General features: G+C 38.2%; 2 protein-coding genes across 4 annotated transcripts; both read left to right on the top strand.

Annotated features, from left to right (window-relative positions):
* Nucleotides 1–158: 158 nt before the first annotated feature.
* Nucleotides 159–8,167, top strand: isoc2 (isochorismatase domain containing 2). 2 transcript variants are annotated; one of them, XM_051719964.1, is made up of 6 exons: nucleotides 159–307; nucleotides 5,459–5,583; nucleotides 6,055–6,267; nucleotides 6,365–6,435; nucleotides 7,053–7,170; nucleotides 7,534–8,163. In XM_051719964.1, coding segments are annotated over exons 1-6 (594 nt in total). In that variant the 5' UTR covers nucleotides 159–306; the 3' UTR covers nucleotides 7,600–8,163. The 2 variants fall into 2 exon arrangements, with proteins under 2 accessions (XP_051575924.1, XP_051575923.1); XM_051719963.1 differs by lacking the exon at nucleotides 159–307 and adding an exon at nucleotides 4,687–4,741 and having other exon boundaries at nucleotides 7,534–8,167.
* A 213-nt stretch (nucleotides 8,168–8,380) lies between these two features.
* foxj2 (forkhead box J2) lies at nucleotides 8,381–18,447 on the top strand. Of its 2 annotated transcripts, XM_051719951.1 has the most exons (10): nucleotides 8,392–8,873; nucleotides 9,204–9,523; nucleotides 10,206–10,280; nucleotides 11,165–11,242; nucleotides 11,347–11,442; nucleotides 14,116–14,281; nucleotides 14,422–14,700; nucleotides 14,810–14,911; nucleotides 15,986–16,339; nucleotides 17,262–18,447. In XM_051719951.1, exons 2-10 carry the CDS (start codon nucleotides 9,218–9,220, stop codon nucleotides 17,369–17,371), a joined length of 1,566 nt encoding a protein of 521 aa, XP_051575911.1. In that variant the 5' UTR covers nucleotides 8,392–8,873; nucleotides 9,204–9,217; the 3' UTR covers nucleotides 17,372–18,447. The 2 variants fall into 2 exon arrangements, with proteins under 2 accessions (XP_051575910.1, XP_051575911.1); XM_051719950.1 differs by having other exon boundaries at nucleotides 8,381–9,523.
* Nucleotides 18,448–18,459: the final 12 nt, after the last annotated feature.

The raw sequence follows: 18,459 nt of genomic DNA, 5'->3' as shown, positions 1-18,459 counted from the left end.
ACTGTGCTGCGTTGTTTTGCTCAAGATATTATATATTTTAAGGACACACATAGATTAGGATATCATTTTGTGTTATATCGCGTCGTCACTAACCAGGAACTTACAGTTTTAGTGCTGCTGTCACGAGTGCTGGTGGTGTGTGGTTGACTACTCGTTACCATATAAACTTGAGCGAGTTTCAACAGTTTTACCAATAAGAGGAGTGGGTGGACACTTACATAAAGCTCATCTAGCTACAGTGCAGCGGTGACCTCAACTGTCTTCACTTCTTTGCGGCCTGGTACTCCTCCATATTGCATTGGAATTAGTAAGTACACGACAGTGCATGCATGCCTACTTACTTTCATGCTGTTGTAATGGCTGTGTCTCAAATTCTAGTGAGCTGTCTACTTAGATGGCATTCTTAGACAGCACAGGCGCCATCTAACGTTGAGACTGGGAATGTGCACGAGTAATCGAATACTAGTGCACCGGTTCAGGGCCTGAAATTTGGCGCGGGTTTTGCGCACAATAAAAGTTCCACGTTCATAGCGCGGTAAATTCCCGCACACTTTATTCACTTAACAGTGCCGCTAAAAAAATATTAAACCAATAGATACAGATGAACAGATCATATCAATAAACTTGTTTTTGTATCAAACTGTAATTCCAGAAGATGCGGGAGCGGGGGCGTTGCTAGGGTTGGAAGAGATAAGAGTGCTAACACCCCCCTTCCCCATTAATTTTTGAAATAGGTTAAAATGTGTAATGAAGGATGGTGAATACTGTACAAAACCTTCAAAATTCTGCATTTATTGCATTTTGAACAAACAAAATTATGACACAATCACACAAGCAAAGAAAGGGTGTAGTGCTAAACTGTTACTATGCCTGAAATAATAATTTTAACAGGAATACTTGCATAATTTAACTTTAATTTAACTTAATTCTAAGATTTTGGTAAATGGCTTTATTTATTGTACTGAATTAGTACTGAACTACCTTCTGGATGCTGACCCCATTAACGCTTGATCTGATTAAAATAAAGAAAAAAGAAAGAAGAAAGAAATTACTAATATTGCTTTGTTTACATGGCATGGAGGTAAAGGACCTACTCTAATGTATTTACAATGTATGGATGTCTATTCACTTGTTAACTTGAAAAAATCCTAATCTGATAACTATAGCTTCATATTAGGAATAAATAACTTTTCTTTGTGAATTGCTTCAGTAATAATATTCTCACTGATAGCCAGTTGCTTAATGGCCTTTTCAGAAGGTATGGTGATTTTGCAAGGTCTGGAAGCCCGAAGTTGCGGTAGTTGAAGCGCATGCCGAGGCAAAGTTACAGCGAACAGGAGCAGATCTGCTCAGATCTGCATCAGCTAAGACTCAATTCAGGTTATTCCCAAAATAGCTTTCTGGGGGTTTGAGACCCCCCGAGACCCTCCGTAATTTGCACCGTGCATTTAAGCATAGAAGTCCAACAAAAGATCTTAATTTTGCTGAAAAGTGGATAATACCTGGTTTTGTATGAATATTAACTCATCAGGTCTTTGAAACAATGAGAGTTTGTTTAAACCTGCCGAGTGACAACAGTCCCACATACTGGCCAGAACAGGTAGTTTTCAACAGCTAGATATAAATGCAAGGGCTTTAAAACCCAGCTGACGATCGGTTCTGCAGTGAACTGAATGAACACAAGCAATATTCTAGCATGGCCAGTGCCCATTGCTTTTCATTATGGACAGACGGACTACTGGCAAAGAAAGTCAGTCATTCAACATATTTTATTTGTGAAATGAAACGTGTGAATCTTCAGGAAAAGATCAAGGGCTTGGGACAATAAGGGGACAACATTTTGAGGTCCATAATTTGTTTTCTGAGGTCTTGGCTGAAAAAAAAAAAAAATCAGCCAAGACCTCAGAAAAAAATTGTGGACCTCCATAAGTCTGGTTCATCCTTGGGAGCAATTTCCAAATGCCTGAAGGTACCACGCTCATCTGTACAAACAATAGTACGCAAGTATAAACACCATGGGAGCATGCAGCCATCATACTGCTCAGGAAGGAGACGCATTCTGTCTCCTAGAGATGAACATAGTTTGGTGTGAAAAGTGCAAATCAATCCCAGAAAAACAGCAAAGAACCTTGTGAAGATGCTGGAGGAAACAGGTAGGCAAGGATCTATATCCACAGTAAAACGAGTCCTATATCAACATAACCTGAAAGGCTGCTCAGCAAGGAAGAAATCACTGCTCCAAAACCACCATAAAAAAGCCAGACTACAGTTTGCAAGTGCACATGGGGACAAAGATATTACTTTTTGGAGAAATGTCCTTTGGTCTGGTGAAACAAAAATTAAACTGTTTGGCCATAATGACCATCATTATGTTTGGAGGAAAAAGGGTGAGGCATGCAAGCCGAAGAACACCATCCCAACCGTGAAGCATGGGGGTGTCAGCATCATGTTGTGGGGGTGCTTTGCTGCATGAGAGACTGGTGCACTTCACAAAATAGATGGCATTATGAGGATGGAAAATTATGTGGATATTTTGAAGCAACATCTCAAGACATCAGCCAGGAAGTTAAAGCTCGGTCACAAATGGGTCTTCCAAATGGACAAAGACCCCAAGCATACCTCCAAAGTTGTGGCAAAATGGCTTAAGGACAGCTAAGTCAAGGTATTGGAGTGGCCATTACAAAGCCCTGACCTCAATCCGATAGAAAATTTGTGGGCAGAACTGAAAAAGCGTGTGCGAGCAAGGAGGCCTACAAACCTGACTCCGTTACACCAGTTCTGTCTGGAGGAATGGGACAAAATTCCTGCAACTTATTGTGAGAAGCTTGTGGAAGGCTACCCAAAATGTTTGACCTAAGTTAAACAATTTAAAGGCAATGCTGCCAAATATTAACAAAGTGTATGTAAACTTCTGACCCACTGGGAATGTGATGAAAAATATAAAAGCTAAAATAAATAATTCTCTCTACTATTATTCTGACATTTCACATTTCTCCCAATTTGGAATGCTCAATTCCCACTACTTAGTAGGTCCTCGTGGTGGCGCGGTTACTCACCTCAATCCGGGTGGCGGAGGACAAGTCTCAGTTGCCTCCACTTCTGAGACCGTCAATCCATGCATCTTATCACGTGGCTTGTTGTGCATGATACCGCAGAGACTCCGCATGTGGAGGCTCATGCTACACTCCGCGATCCACGTACAACTTACCACAACCCCATTGAGAGCAAGAACCACTAATCGTGACCACGAGGAGTTTACTGCATGTGACTCTACCCTCCATAGCAACCGGGCCAATTTGGTTGCTTAGGAGACCTGGCTGGAGTCACTCAGCACACCCTGGATTCGAACTCACGACTCCAGGGGTGGTAGTCGGCGTCAATACAAGTTGAGATACCCAGGCCCCCGATATTTCACATTTTTAAAATATAGTGATCCTAACTGACCTAAGACAGGGAATGTTTTCTATGATTAAATGTCAGGAATTGTGAAAAACTGAGTTTAAATGTATTTGGCTAAGACTTATGTAAACTTCTGACTTCAACTGTAGTTAATAATAATAACAAAATTAATATCTGGATAAATAGCCTTGATGTTAAATAAAACAATATTAATTATACAATAATAATTTTATATTAACCACTTTTAGTGTATGAATCAGACTAATTTTCATTGTGAAATTTTTATTTTTGCAGTGTTTTATTTTTTTTATAATCTCCTCATTCCAAATCTGGAGAAATGCTGTCCTCTCCTCCTCTGTTGGTGCATTAGTTTTGGCAATGTTAATTAAAGGAATAGTTCACCCAAAAATGTAAATTTGCCATCCAAGATGTATCTTAGTTTCTTTCTTCATCAAAACAGAGTCAGGAAGCACATCATTGTGACAAACCAAAACAATTTAAAAACAATATAAAATAAAAAATGTTTTCCAAATAATAATATTAAAAAAAAAATGTAAATGTAACGAACTGGCCATGGAGACGGTGTTAGGATCCATGTGCAGGAAGTTTATTAAAAGTACACAAGCAAACAATCCAAATCGGCAGGCAAATAGAGGTAGTTGTTAAGCAGGCGGTATAATCCAATAAACCAAAAAAGACAGTCCAACAAGGCAAACAAAACAAAGGGGTATCCAAAAGGCAGTAAATTCAGGAAAACAGGAAATGGTCAAAACAAGAGAACAATCAGCAATGGCAATGAAAAACACTTGGTAAGGCAGGGTAAACTGGCAATACTTTGCAAAGTCAAAATGGAACAGCATGGTATTTATATAGTTCAAACAGGAAATCACCAAAGAAGAAATGGTACAGAGTTAGTATTCGGGAGAGGGCTCCCTCTGGTGGTTGGTAGGAGGGGTAACAACCTCGGATGTTACAGTAAACAATGATGGGCTTCCTGACTCCTCCTCCACGTGATGCGTGACCTTACCAATGAGCTTACTTCATCCCTCTCATGAGCTCGGGTCACAGAGATGTACCGAAGTGAACATTTGTAGTTAAAAAATATATAAGTATTGTTTTGTTTCTAAAAATAATCAACTGTTTGGGTTCAGAAGACCTTTATTTGTTGACTGGAGTCGTGTGGATTATTTTGATGCACCCTAAATATGCATTTTGGACCGTCAAAAAATGGAGGAGATTCACTTGCATTTTTTAGAGGAGGAGGCCTGAAATGAAATCCTAAAAGTTTTAAATTCTGTTTTGATGAAGAAAGAAACTCAGATACATCTTGGATGGCCTAAGGGTGAGTAAATTATCAGCAAATTTTCATTTTTGGGTGAACTATTCCTTTAAATAGTCAAAATATTTGGAAATATGTTAATGAGAAAAAAAAGTTTGTTTCAGTAGCACAATTGCACTGTACAGATCATGCAATTTTGTAATTACTGAAATGTCATTTTTCAAATTGAACTAACTGTTTAAATTATAACATAAAAGGATGACAGGGTCATTTTATAAAGGTAGAATATAAAAAAAATGGCCCTTGTAAAGGTAAAAAATGGCTTTGGAAATCAAATATTGCCCCTTTAATGGAAAAGTTTATATCTGACCCTGGTTCCATCTGACCTATACAGGAATTGAGAAAAGTAGCCCCCCATGAGATTTAGGATGAGTTTGTCATAAAATTTCAGATGTTTTAGTGTTACAAGTTTTATTATTGTGGGTTTGAGTACTTGACTAAAAAATTACTCGAAAATCCCCGTCCCTAGATTAGACGAGCATGTGAGGTCCATAAATGCTGTCTTGGTAGGCAGCTCACTGGGTTCTTCAGACACAGCCAGTGTCATTTAGACAATGTTGTATCTGATTTGCTGTATACTCTTTGTTGGGCTCTTTTAGGTGGCACAGTCAGACACTTAGGCCCATAATTTGTATTGTGGTACACTAGTCTAGATTATGCACAAATACACATATGGTAGTGGGTACAACATCAGACATTAATAAATGGTTCTCTCCTTAGTGGCAAGAATTGGCAGTCTCTCCACCAAAGGCTCAGTGCTGTTACTGTGTGACATGCAGGAGAAGTTCAGACCCAGTATTTTACAGTTCACAAACATTGTGAGCAATGCTGCAAGATTGCTACAGGTACAATCAGCACCCTCATTTTATCAAAACTGCTGGCGTTTGTCATACAACACAATCTCTGTCACCAACGTATATAGACCTTATTATATGCTGTCATTACTGCATCTTGGAAGATATCTTCTTTTATATCTATGATGCATATTGATCAGATGCTGATCTTTACATAGTGTAAATAGTGTTTAGTTATAGACCAGGCTGATTAACCAGGCAGCCAATATTTGGACATTTTAAAATGATCAGTATTGGCTGATTAACATAAATTCCAAATAAATCCGCTGACAACCATGCCCATGTTTAATTAGCATGTTCTGTTTCAAAATATTTTTTGTGAATTTGAATAAATGTTGTGTAAAATAATTTAATATTAGGTTTATTTCATTTCAGCAATTTATGTCTTGGTTGCCTTTGTCTTAGTAAATGGCAGGCAGCCAGAGCCATATTTATACTATAACCATATTTATACCCTCTCAGGGATGTCGAATATTGGGCATCCCCCAGATTTTGACAGAGCAGTATCCTAAAGGTCTGGGCCCAACGGTGCCTGAGCTGGGGGCAGAAGGATTGAAGCCTCATGCAAAGACTAGTTTTTCCATGCTGACTGAGAGTGTGGATAGCTCGCTCAAGAGTCTGGGAGATCCTCAGCAAGTCATACTGTGTGGCATTGAGGCTCAAGCGTGCATCGCGGTAATGTCAGTTAAAATGCTTAAACTGGTGCCTCAGCAGATTTTTTCACAATTATCATTTCCTGATCACAATCTTTATGTTTCTTGTTCTACTATAGTGCACAACCTATGATCTTCTGGAGCGGGGCATGGAGGTTCATATTGTTGCAGATGCCGTCTCCTCTCGAAGGTATAAATGACTCAAGTCTTTCCTTGATTTTTCCTAAGAACATATTACAAATCTGTTATGATGTCTTATTTTTGCTTTAACTTAAAGAAGGTATGTAACAAGGATAAGGTTTGGAAAGGAACTGGCTGAACAGTCATAATAATATTTAGTAAGAACTTAAACAAAAAGACACACAACATAAACACACACATGGCAGCTGCATGTGGCTCTCACTCTCCCGAACTGCCGCGTTCCGCCGCATTTATCCCTCTCCTCGGCTGATTAGCCCAATTGGGGCTAATTATGTCCTCTTCCTCGTCACAAGGTATTATTACATGATAATACCAAAGTAAGATAACTAATGTCTTAAAAGCAGTACAAAAAGAAGAACTGCTACATAGCTTATTGTGACACACGCCCTTATCTATTCAAACACAAACTCAAGTCTAGTATATTTCAGCAGTGATGGATGGCCTCTATAAGCCTTTTTCTAAAGCTCCAAAAACAAGAGAATTTTTACAAGAGTGTTTGCATGTAGATAGATCTCCATTTGTTCAGGTGGTAGTGCAGAATCTGCAGTAAGTCAAGCCTTAAAGTGATTGAAGGTGTTGAAAACATATCTGCCTGTCATTTTTCAGTCAGACAGATCGGCTTTTTGCACTGTCACGACTGAAGCAGAGTGGGGCGTTTCTCACCACCACAGAGGGAGCTTTACTGCAACTAGTGCAGGATGCCAAGCACCCCAGCTTTAAAGAGGTATCTATCTATCTAACTGTCTGTCTGTGTGTCTGTCTGTCTGTCTATCATCTATCTATCTGTCTGTCTGTCTCTGTCTGTCTGTCTGTCTATCTGTCTATACATCCATCCATCTATCTTTGCTTCTTTTATTGTGCTTTTTTTAACTATACCTTTTTTAAGAACCTGATTATGAAACATTATGGAAAATATGATTTTTTTAAAGGGTCTTGTTGAAATTGTAGGTTTGCCTTGAGTGTGCTAGTTTGTATGAACTAGAGTGTATGAGGAGGTGCTCAGGTGGTTGGGATTATGTGGTGAATAAGATCACGTTCGGCTATTGTGATGTTCATGTCGTTACCTGTCCTTCATTTGTGCACACAGATCCAGAAGCTGTTGGCTCACCCCTCCCCTGATACAGGCCTACTGGCCTTCTTCAGCTCTCTGTAGGGCCACTCACACACCACACCCTATAGACGTGATTACATAAATTACTGTAACTCAGCGCAAATTGCTCTGTCTCGTTGAACTCCTATGAACTATGCATTTACATGTTCAGATAATCATACAAAGAAACACATATTTATATTTTTCAAATCACTGTTATTTTAATGTAATTACTTGTCAGTAATCAGTATTAATGAATCTAAAAAGAGTTCAAATTAAGAGTAATTTTCTATTGTTTTCTGTACATCCATCACATAAAATGAGAATAAAGCTTCTTGTACCATAATAGTAACTTCATGTTTGTTAATAAATATGGTGTGAATATATGGGTTATTATAAATACCATTGTAATAGTACATAGCTTCTGGCTTTTGTTACTAATGTTTGTTTGTTTTTTTCTCAATGCATTATGGCTTTTCGGTAGCCGAATCTACCCCCAGGTAGTCGATCAATAAAATTTCATTGCTCTTTTCATTCTAAACTAAACCAAAAATGTGTCATATTTAACACATATTATACTGTATGTCATTAAGCGTTACCATTAATAGTATTATAGTCACTTAAAAAGAGGGCAAATAGTACATGTTCTGCTATATGAATTTTGCTATAACAAAATATATATTGTTTTGTTTTCATCCATTAAATACATGATTAATCTAAATTAATGTATAAAGATCTATTGATTTTTCTGTTTTATAGGTATAAAAAAGCCAAATCTAAATCTTTACAAGTACCCCATGGGTTACACATATTCCTGGTTGGGAATCACTCAGAGAATGAAGTGTGAACTGCACCAGGATGTAAAGATCAATGTGGGCCAAGTCAATCTGAATGGAAATTATTACACTGAGTTCCCACCTACAGCTCCACTCCTGTCTTATTTCAGCAGTGAAACAGGAACTTACTCACCAGTAAAACATTATAAGTGCAGCCATGATAGGAAGGAGGAGAGAATGAGAGAGGGGAGGAGAAAGACATAGAGTGCTCAAATGTCAAATGGAGGGTGGAGTGTATGACGTTGAACGCAGGCAGAAAGGGAGGGGGAATGAGAAAGAAAGGGAAGAACTTTTTTCCGATAGCTTTTTCTTCTCCCAAATGAAACATTTATACGAAACGAATTGACTTAAACGCTTTTACTGGCGAATGAATGCTGCAATAAGCAGAAAGGAGAGGGAGAGAGAGGAGTAAACATTTGCTGAACTCACTCAGCTACTCTTGTGCAACATATGACCGCATTAAAAATTAACAGTGTGAAGTCTGTGGCCTCTTGACAGGAGGTATGTTTTTCTTTCCATTTTTTCTCCTATCACTACTTATGCACACACATTTATTGCTCAGTAGCTTATACTAGGGAAGAATGTAAGTTTATCTAACCTTTGATCAGCACAGTATGCAGCTATTCTAATGCTTGAAGTATTGAAGTTTCTATTTCAAACCATTACATCATGAATTTGAAATGAGATTCTGTGTGACGTGATTTCAATTGCAAATCAGTCTTTCAGTTGTATGTGACATAAAATGATACACTTGGTTAAATAGTTAATAGTTTTGTTGGAATGCATGAATGAAACATTATTACATAATGTTTTGTTTTCTCTGCACCACAGACGTTCACTTGAGCATGACTTCAGAATTGGACTCAAGCTTGACCAGCATTGACTGGCTTCCCCAGTTGGGAATCAGCACCTTGCGTTCAGGAAAAGAAAGAGTGGAACGAAAGAAAGAGCGAGGAAGAGAGAAGGACATCCCTCCCATATGTACAGCATCTCCTGCATCTAATTCCAAAGGGAAACCCCCACACAGCTATGCCACTCTCATCACCATGGCAATTAGTTCATCCCCTGAAAGGAAGCTGAGTTTGAATGACATTTACACATGGATCAGTGATAGATTTCCTTTTTATAGCAGAGCAGGAAGAGGGTGGAAGGTAAAGACCACTATATGACCACTTCCTCATGAAACTGTGCTCGTCTTCATATGTGCAGTTGTGCTCGAATAGGGTATTTTGGTAGGCTTCACAACTTTATTGATTTGATAAACAGCTCTACAAAGAAACTATTGTGAAATTCAGTAATATTTTAATGTTTAAATTTTTTTATACATTAACCCAAAGAAATTCATTGTGATTCTTTAGCATTTAAATTTCCACAACATTTTCAACATTGCACCATTTCTATGTGCTTTTTGATGCTTTGGAGTCTTGGCCTTAAAGACCTGGACAATTGATAGACTTGTATTGCCAAGAAGCTTTTGTTTTGTATCATAGCCTACAGTCAAAAGTAAAAGTTCTGTTTCAAAGACTCAAAGTAAATGGACTGTTTCTCATTGTGGCATAATTAAATATGATTTATTGCAGTTTTTAACAGATTTGTGGTCAGTGTGCAATGACGAATTGGAGGTGTGTAATTGTATTTCTCGGGAAATGTGTTGCAATCTGTTCACAATTACTTAATGAGTAAAAAACAAATGATTTGTCATGCTATTTTACTTTAAATGAAGCATGTTCTGACTATTTGAGGAGCCTGTGCCTGTTGAGTTAAAAAATGTATTAAAGATTTTAGGATAAGATTTTGTCATATATCAAATTGATAATGTCTGTTGTCTCCCAGAACTCAATTCGGCACAATCTGTCCCTCAATAAATGTTTCCGGAAAGTTCCTCGACCACAGAGTGACCCTGGAAAGGTGATGTAGTCTCATTTTATCTTTTCTTCAGTAATATCTGAGGTTTATTCATCATAAATATGAGAGATTATTACTGCCACACAATTAAATCCTTGTTAAACCTTCGGCCAGCTCTTTAATACATCTTAAAGGAATAGTTCACTCAAATTCTATCATTATTTACTCACACTTTTGTCATGCCAAACCTGTATCTTTCTTGACTTAAACTCTCTTGCTTCTGAGTAGCACAAAAGGAGATGTTTTAAAGAATGTTGTGATCACTAATTTCCATACAACAGCTGTTGATATTGATTCATTTGAAAGCTTATACAAGCAACCAAATGTATCATAGAAATAGTCCATTTGACTTGCATCATGCATCGTATACCATGCATCATATTCTAAGTCTTTGGAAGCCATACAGTAACTTTGATTTGACTTAAAAATGAATAACGACTTAGATTTTGGTCTGTAAATCAACTCATGTAAACAGTGCCCAAATCAAATATGGCAACATGTCAATAACATCAAACCTCATTGGTTCTTGTGTTATGACATCATGATGTTTGGTCAAAAGATGCGCAACAACCAGTGAGGTTTGGTGTTATCACTTGGTATATGGCGCACGAGATGCTTTTTTTAAGACACTTTTGGGTGCTTTTTAAGCTTTGAATTGAGTCGCTATCAACTGTGTTTGTATGGAAACAAAATATTTAATTTAGCATTTCTCTGAAAAAAGAAAGTCATATGGGTTTGAAATGACATGAGGGTTATCATAAGGCATATATGGCAGAATATTAATTATTAATTTTCATTTTTGGCTGAATTATTCCTTTCAGAGTTTGTTTAAAATTCTCAGATCCATTTGCTCAAAAGCTAAAAGAACTCCGCTTTTCTCTTTTAAGGGTTCATACTGGACAATGGATGGACCGCCTGACTCAACACAACACAGAGGTGTCAAACGGCCTCATCCTGAAGAGGAGGTACATTACATAAAGCATGCTGCATTTCGTCAACGAGATGTGTAAATGTATATTTAAAAAAATCAACGGTATTTCATTCACTGACACCTCCATCCCTGATCCAGGCTCCATACTCAGAGACCAAAGAGCCTTTCAATCAACCGGAGCCCCTCCCACCTCTCCCAGATGTCAACAGCACAGTCTCTCCCCTTCCATGCAAGGTACAAAGTTATCTCTTCTTCTTTCTCTATTTCTATTAAGGATTAAGATCCATTCAGAGCAGAGAATCGGGAAGTGAGAGTGTAGGGTTGGGGACTAGATGACATAGATGTGTAATTGGTAGACTTTAAAACCTCCATAAAATCAAAATGTGACTTTTGTGGTTTTAGTTCATGTTTATTAGATTTGAATCCAGCTATTTGTTAGTATACTCCTAAATGTTGACAAAATGAACAAAATTTTCTCTTGTGGTAAAATAGTCCACACATATTGATGATTCATCTTGGACTACACAGATTTCGGTCCAATTAAATGCTCTCTAGTATGAGAATGTCCCTACCCCCTAAAACCCATTTTCTTAATTAGTATTTACTGTATGTCTTTGAAATATTATTAAAACATTATATATTTACTTGACAAGCAGAATGGCATATAATACTAAGTCTTGTTTTATGAGAAATCTGACAAAAAAAAATTTAAACTAATGCTTAAAACAAGAAAAAAAAAATCTGTTAATAGGGTAAGAAAAATACATTTGTTTTCCCTTATAAGTTGAAATAAGTAGATTTTTCTTACAACCCATTGGCAAATAGTTTTTTTCTTGTGTTATGCATAAACCTCACTAAATTTAGTTAGGTTTCTCTGAAAACAAGAAACAATATCGTATGCCATTTTGCTTGTCAAGTAAATGTATCTTGTTTTAAGAATGTTTAGATACAGTGCATCCGTAAAGTTTTCACAGCGCTTCACTTTTTCCACATTTTGTTATGTTACAGCCTTATTCCAAAATGGATTAAATTCATTATTTTCCTCAAAATTCTACAAACAATACCCCATAATGAAAACGTGAAAGAAGTTTGTTTGAAATCTTTGCAAATTTATTATAAAAAAAATATATTAAAAAAATTAAATAAAAATCACATGTACATAAGTATTCACAGCCTTTGCTCAATACTTTGTTGAAGCAGCTCTGGCACCAATTACAGCCTCAAGTCTTTTTGAGTATGATGCTACAAGCTTGGCACACCTATTTTTGGGCAGTTTCTCCCATTCTTCTTTGCAGGGCCTCTCAAGCTCCATCAGGTTGGATGGGGAACGTCGGTGCACAGCCATTTTCAGATCTCTCCAGAGATGTTCAATCGGGTTCAAGTCTGGGCTCTGGCTGGGCCACTCACGGACATTCACAGAGTTGTCCCGGAGCCACTCCTTTGTTATCTTGGCTGTGTGCTTAGGGTCGTTGTCCTGTTGGAAGATGAACCTTCACCCCAGTCTGAGGTCCAGAGTGCTCTGGAGTAGGTTTTCATCAAGGATGTCTCTGTACATTGCTGCATTCATCTTTCCCTCGATCCTGACTAGTCTCCCAGTTCTTGCCACTGAAAAACATCCTCACAGCATGATGCTTCCACCACCATGCTTCACTGTAGGGATTGTATTGGCCAGGTGATGAGCGGTGCCTGGTTTCCTCCTGACATGACGCTTGCCATTCAGGCCAAAGAGTTCAATCTTTGTTTCTCATGGTCTGAGAGTCCTTCAGGTGCCTTTTGGCAAACTCCAGGTGGGCTGTCATGTGCCTTTTACTGAGGAGTGGCTTCCGTCTGGCCACTCTACCATACAGGCCTGATTGGTGGAGTGCTGCAGAGATGGTTGTTCTTCTGGAAGGTTCTCCTCTCTCCACAGAGAAATGCTGGAGCTCTGTCAGAGTGACCATTGGATTCTTGGTCACCTCCCTGACTAAGGCCCTTCTCCCCTGATCTGTCAGTTTGGCCGGGCTGCCAGCTCTAGTAAGAGTCCTGGTGGTTCCAAATTTTCTTCCATTTACGGATGATGGAGGCCACTGTGCTCATTGGGACCTTCAATGTTGCAGAAATGTTTCTGTACCCTTCCCCAGATCTGTGCCTTTATACAATCCTGTCTCGGAGGTCTACAGACAATTCCTTGGACTTCATGGCTTGGTTTGTGCTCTGACATGCACTGTTAACTGTGGGACCTTATATAGACAGGTGTGTGCCTTTCCAAATCATGTCCAATCAACTGAATTTACCACAGGTGGACTCCAATCAAGTTGTAGAAACATCTCAAGGATGATCAGTGGAAACAGGATGCACTTGAGCTCAGTTTTGAGTGTCATGGTAAAGGCTGTGAATACTTATGTACATGTGATTTTTTTTTTTTACGTTTTTTATTTTTAATAAATTTGCAGAGATTTCAAACAAACTTCTTTCACGTTGTCATTATGGGGTATTGTTTGTAGAATTTTGAGGAAAATAATGAATTTAATCCATTTTGGAATAAGACTGTAACATAACAAAATGTGGAAAAAGTGAAGCGCTGTGAATACTTTCCGGATGCACTGTATGTGGGCCTGGGTAGCTCAGCAAGTAAAGACACTGACTACCACACCTGGAGTCGCAAGTTCGAATCCAGGGCGTGCTTAGTGACTCCGGTTGCTAGGGTGGGTAGAGTCACGTTGGGTTAACCTCCTCTTGGTCACTATAATGTGGTTCTCGCTCTCGGGTGGGGCGTGTGGTGAGTTGTATGTGGATGCTGCAGAGAATTGCGTGAAGCCTCCACACTCGCTATGTCTCCGCGGTAACGCGCTCAACAAGCCACGTGATAAGATGCGCGGAACATCCATCCAAATAAGTAATGAATGTGTGCTGGCTCTGTTTCCACAGCAACGTCGAACTGCCCCAATACCTGCATCTTTTCCTTCCTTGATTCCTTCGAACCCCCATGCGGATCCTCCTCTCCGATTCTCCTTTGCTGATTTGAACCTACCGGACCTGTACAATTCCTTTCAGTCTCTCTGTCGCTCTGTTAGAGAGAGAGTCACCTCACATTGTAAGTGTGGACAATGAGTGGATTATGATGTTCTGTATCTTTAAATCTGTATCTGAGAAAGGTTTAACATTAAATGTTAAACTTTCATGAGGTTTGTACATGATTCACAATAACTGTCTCTTTTTCACTCTCTCTTATAGCGGATGTTCCCAATTTGCTTGGACTTACCAATGACAGTACACCACTCCATACCCCAACCCTGCCTCCTCTCTCCCCCTGCCCCTGTCCGAACCCCAACACTAACCAATACACCAACCCAAACTCAAATCCAAACCTTAATGCCAATCGCAACTTCAACCCAAATACACCTAATACTAACTCTAGTTTTATTCCCAACTTACACCCAAACCACAACCAGAACCCCTCTAACATTCATTCAAATTCTAACACTGAGCCTGACAAGCTGCTACACAGTAATGGTGAGTATTCTTGCACAGTGTTGAAATGTGTCAACAGTATATGTGTTCTGATAACCTGTTCAGTGATGCATATCATCTCTCTCTCTCTCTCTCTCTCTCTCACTCTCAGTTGTTCCTGCAGACTGGTTCAGTAATGCGGATTCTTTGAGAGAGAGTTTCAGGATTGCTAGTAGTCTGGACTGGGCTAACATTGACCTCACTTGTCACCCTGGTCAGTATTCAGCTGCAGACTACATTTAGATGTTTATAACACTAGAATGAAGAATTCAAATTCAAATTTAAAAGTGTTGGTTTCACTTCTCCAATTTGATTGAACAAGCTGTGTTCCTCATATTTAGTGAGAGTGCTGATATTTAGTACAGCTCTGGAATGCTTCAATAAACAAAATAACTGCCAATATTGTGATTAAATTGTAAGTTATATTCAGTACTAACTTGTTTTTATAGAGCTATTGTATAAAAGCAATATTACATTTGCAAAGTAAAAACTTGCTGTTGCACTGAATATCCATGCTAATATTGAGTATAACAGCACTCTTTCTTGTGTGATATTGGAAAATTGGAAAACAATTGCTGAAATGTTAAAGGAATATTCTGGGTTCAGTACAAGTTAAGCTCAATCATTTGTGGCATAATGTTGATTACCACAAAAAATAATTTAGACTCGTTCCTCCTTTTCTTTATAAAATGCAAAAATCTTGGTTCCAGTGAGGCACTTACAATAGAAGTGAATGGGGGCCAGTTTTTGAACGTTAAAATATTCACTGTTTCAAAAGTATAGCCACACGACATTAACAGTATGCGTGTTAACATGATTTTAGTGTGATAAAATCACTTACTAACATTTTCTGTGTAGTTACAGACAATTTTACAACTTCGTTACCATGACAATGTAATGCCAACAAACACTAAAACCCTAAATGACAACTTTACAGTTCAAATAATACACAAGTTTTAACAGAAGAATTAATGCGAGTGCTTTTATAAAATTATAAGCTTCACATTTCTGTTTAAACCCTCCAAAAATTGGCCACATTCACTTCCATTGTAAGTGCCTCACTGTAAGCTCAATTTTTGCTTTTTTTAAAGAAAAGGAGGGACGAGTCAAAATACATTTTTGTAGTAATCAACATTATGCAACAAATGATGTCGACTGAGCTTAACTTGTATTTAACCCGGAATATTCCTTTAAATAAATCATGATAAATCCAAAAGACTGCTAGACTACTTCACTATAAGTTAGAAAAGAGTTATTAAGTGTCTCTATCTGTTATCTTCTCATATAGACCTGGTAGAGAGCATGCGTCAGGCTGAGCTCTGTGACTGGGCATTGGATGCGACTCTCTTCACATCTCTTTGTGATTCGCTCAACCGTTTCTTCACTCAGAAGGGTCTCATTGGCTCCTCTTCTGGTGGCCACTCCTCGTTGGGACAAATTACCCCACCTCCTTTCAGTATGCCGTCCACTAACCCTCCCACCCTGGCTCAACCCTCTCCACTGATCTACCCCTCCCAACAGCCTCCTGGTGAACCTACCCTCCACAGTCCGAGGAGAACCCTGACCCCTCATGCCCAGAACCAGACAGCACAGATACCACCAGGGCTGCAGCCCACAACAAGCCAGCCTCTGACTCCTAACGGTATGTTGAGAGATAGTCCTTATACTCCTTATAGCAGTGGTTCTCAACTTCCCAACCCAAAAATGGGGCACAGGTCTGAGACATCAGAGAAAGACAATGCTCAAACCTAATAATAAAATGCAACTAACCATATAATCAGTTTTTAAAAGGAGGAGAAAAAGTCACACATATTTTGTTGTTTATGTCAAAAGCTGTGCGTTGAATTAAACTCTACAGTATTTTGGTACAAATCGTTCTGCCACCTGGTAGAAGATGCTAGATACCAACATGGAAAGGTTGCTTAACATGCCCTCATCCTTGAAAACCATAAACAAAACTAAACAAAAAAAAAAACATAATACAGTATATGACCCAGGCTACATAAAATACAGGGTCACCTGCAACAAGGCTAAACACAGTGTGTACTGTGCAGTGAATTATTGGTTGCAGAGAGCATTAAACCATTGAAATTATTCTTTTATTAAATTGTAATGCCTTCACAAAGCCGTATTCTCATATTCAGCATATGTCATGTTAATAGTTTTGCATATTATTAGGCCTATACAGTTCAATGGCAATATCAAGAAATTTCAATGTTTGATTTTAAGGTCATTTTAGTTTACTTTTGTACTATATGTCCAATGTAAAATCTGGATCCTAAAGCAAAAAATAGGACAAAAAACTGTTAGGTTATAATCTCACACAATACTCTGCCCTGTACCCCAAACAAGAGTAAAACAAGATTCAGTATACAGTAATGCTCATCTACTTGTACTATACCTTTCACCTGTTCAGCTTCATTGATCTTCTATCCTTAATTGATCTGCCCTGTCCTGATATTGTCAATCAGAGACATATCATTATTCATAGAGGGAATGACTGTTGCTTTATTTGAACTGATTGCTCAAAGCAATCTAACACATTGCTGTTTTGGCTTACGCAGTACTTCAGACTCAGCCACTGACTCCAAGCGGTCGTCCACCTTTGAAGAATCTTCATAGCAACAGTGAGGAGATCCAGGATGACTTTGATTGGGATTCCCTTATTGAGTGATTCATTGGCAAACAAACATACAGAATACACAGTAAAATAAAACATATCATGAGCCAATTCCACAGTTTTGTCAAAAAGGAATTGAGGCCAACTCATTAATCTTTAATGAGTGTTTCATGTATATATGGAACAAAGGCAGATGTCAGGAAACCACAAATTGAACATCATTCAGGTATTTGTTTCTCTTCAGTGTGGCACTACTTTACATTTACTGCTGCACAATGGTTCAAATTTAATTGTTCGCATGTTGAAATGCTGGCACACAATGATTGCCACCTATAGTGAGAATAACCAAACCTTACAATGTTTTCATTAGTGTAACATCCCTTTTTGCTTAGTGCAAGCTACACAGTAGCTCTTAGCAACTATGCCCAGCTGCCTCTTATATCGGAGTACCTGTACACAAAGCGACAATGTAAATAACACTAGCACTTCCAAAGCCCTAGCCAATAGAAAATGCCTAGATTTTTTCAAAATGTTGATATAGGCTTCCCTTACTTACAATCATTGGTTCTACAGGTAGTGAAAATGTTTTTATTTTTATTTTATTTTTTTTACAGCTGCACAGAAATGGTTGTATATTGCATGTACACTAACAAATAGTGGGTAAAGAAATGCAGTTTAACTACTCTGAGGTATATGATAATACATTTGGGTGTATTTTGACTGACAATGACAGACTTTTTTTTTTTTACTGAATATTGCAAAAAATGTTGCCACCTGTTCACTTTAGGATATCCCTCTGGGGACCTAAACTTTTTCAAAAAAAGAAAAAAGAAACATTGAACTTGATATTACAACTGCCTGAAGAGTGAATGCAAACCACAGCAAAATAAAGCTTGGACAATTTAATTTCTTAGATTTATTTTTTATTTCTTAAATTTCTTAGATTTTTTTTTTTTCTCCATTTTATTTTTAAATGTGAATGTTCACAGTCAACACCACACAATTTCCGACCATAGCCAATATTAGAGAAAATAATTCATTGAAAGTAAATAAAGAATAACAGCATGGATTGTGTCATTCAGTCCCCAATTTTCATAGTATGATTTCACTTAGTCATTCAGGTCCATTTTTTTTTTTAAAAA

This window comes from Myxocyprinus asiaticus, chromosome 15 (assembly GCF_019703515.2).
Source record: "Myxocyprinus asiaticus isolate MX2 ecotype Aquarium Trade chromosome 15, UBuf_Myxa_2, whole genome shotgun sequence".
Taxonomy (NCBI): Eukaryota; Metazoa; Chordata; class Actinopteri; order Cypriniformes; family Catostomidae; genus Myxocyprinus; species Myxocyprinus asiaticus.
This window is presented reverse-complemented; position numbering and strand designations above follow the sequence as displayed.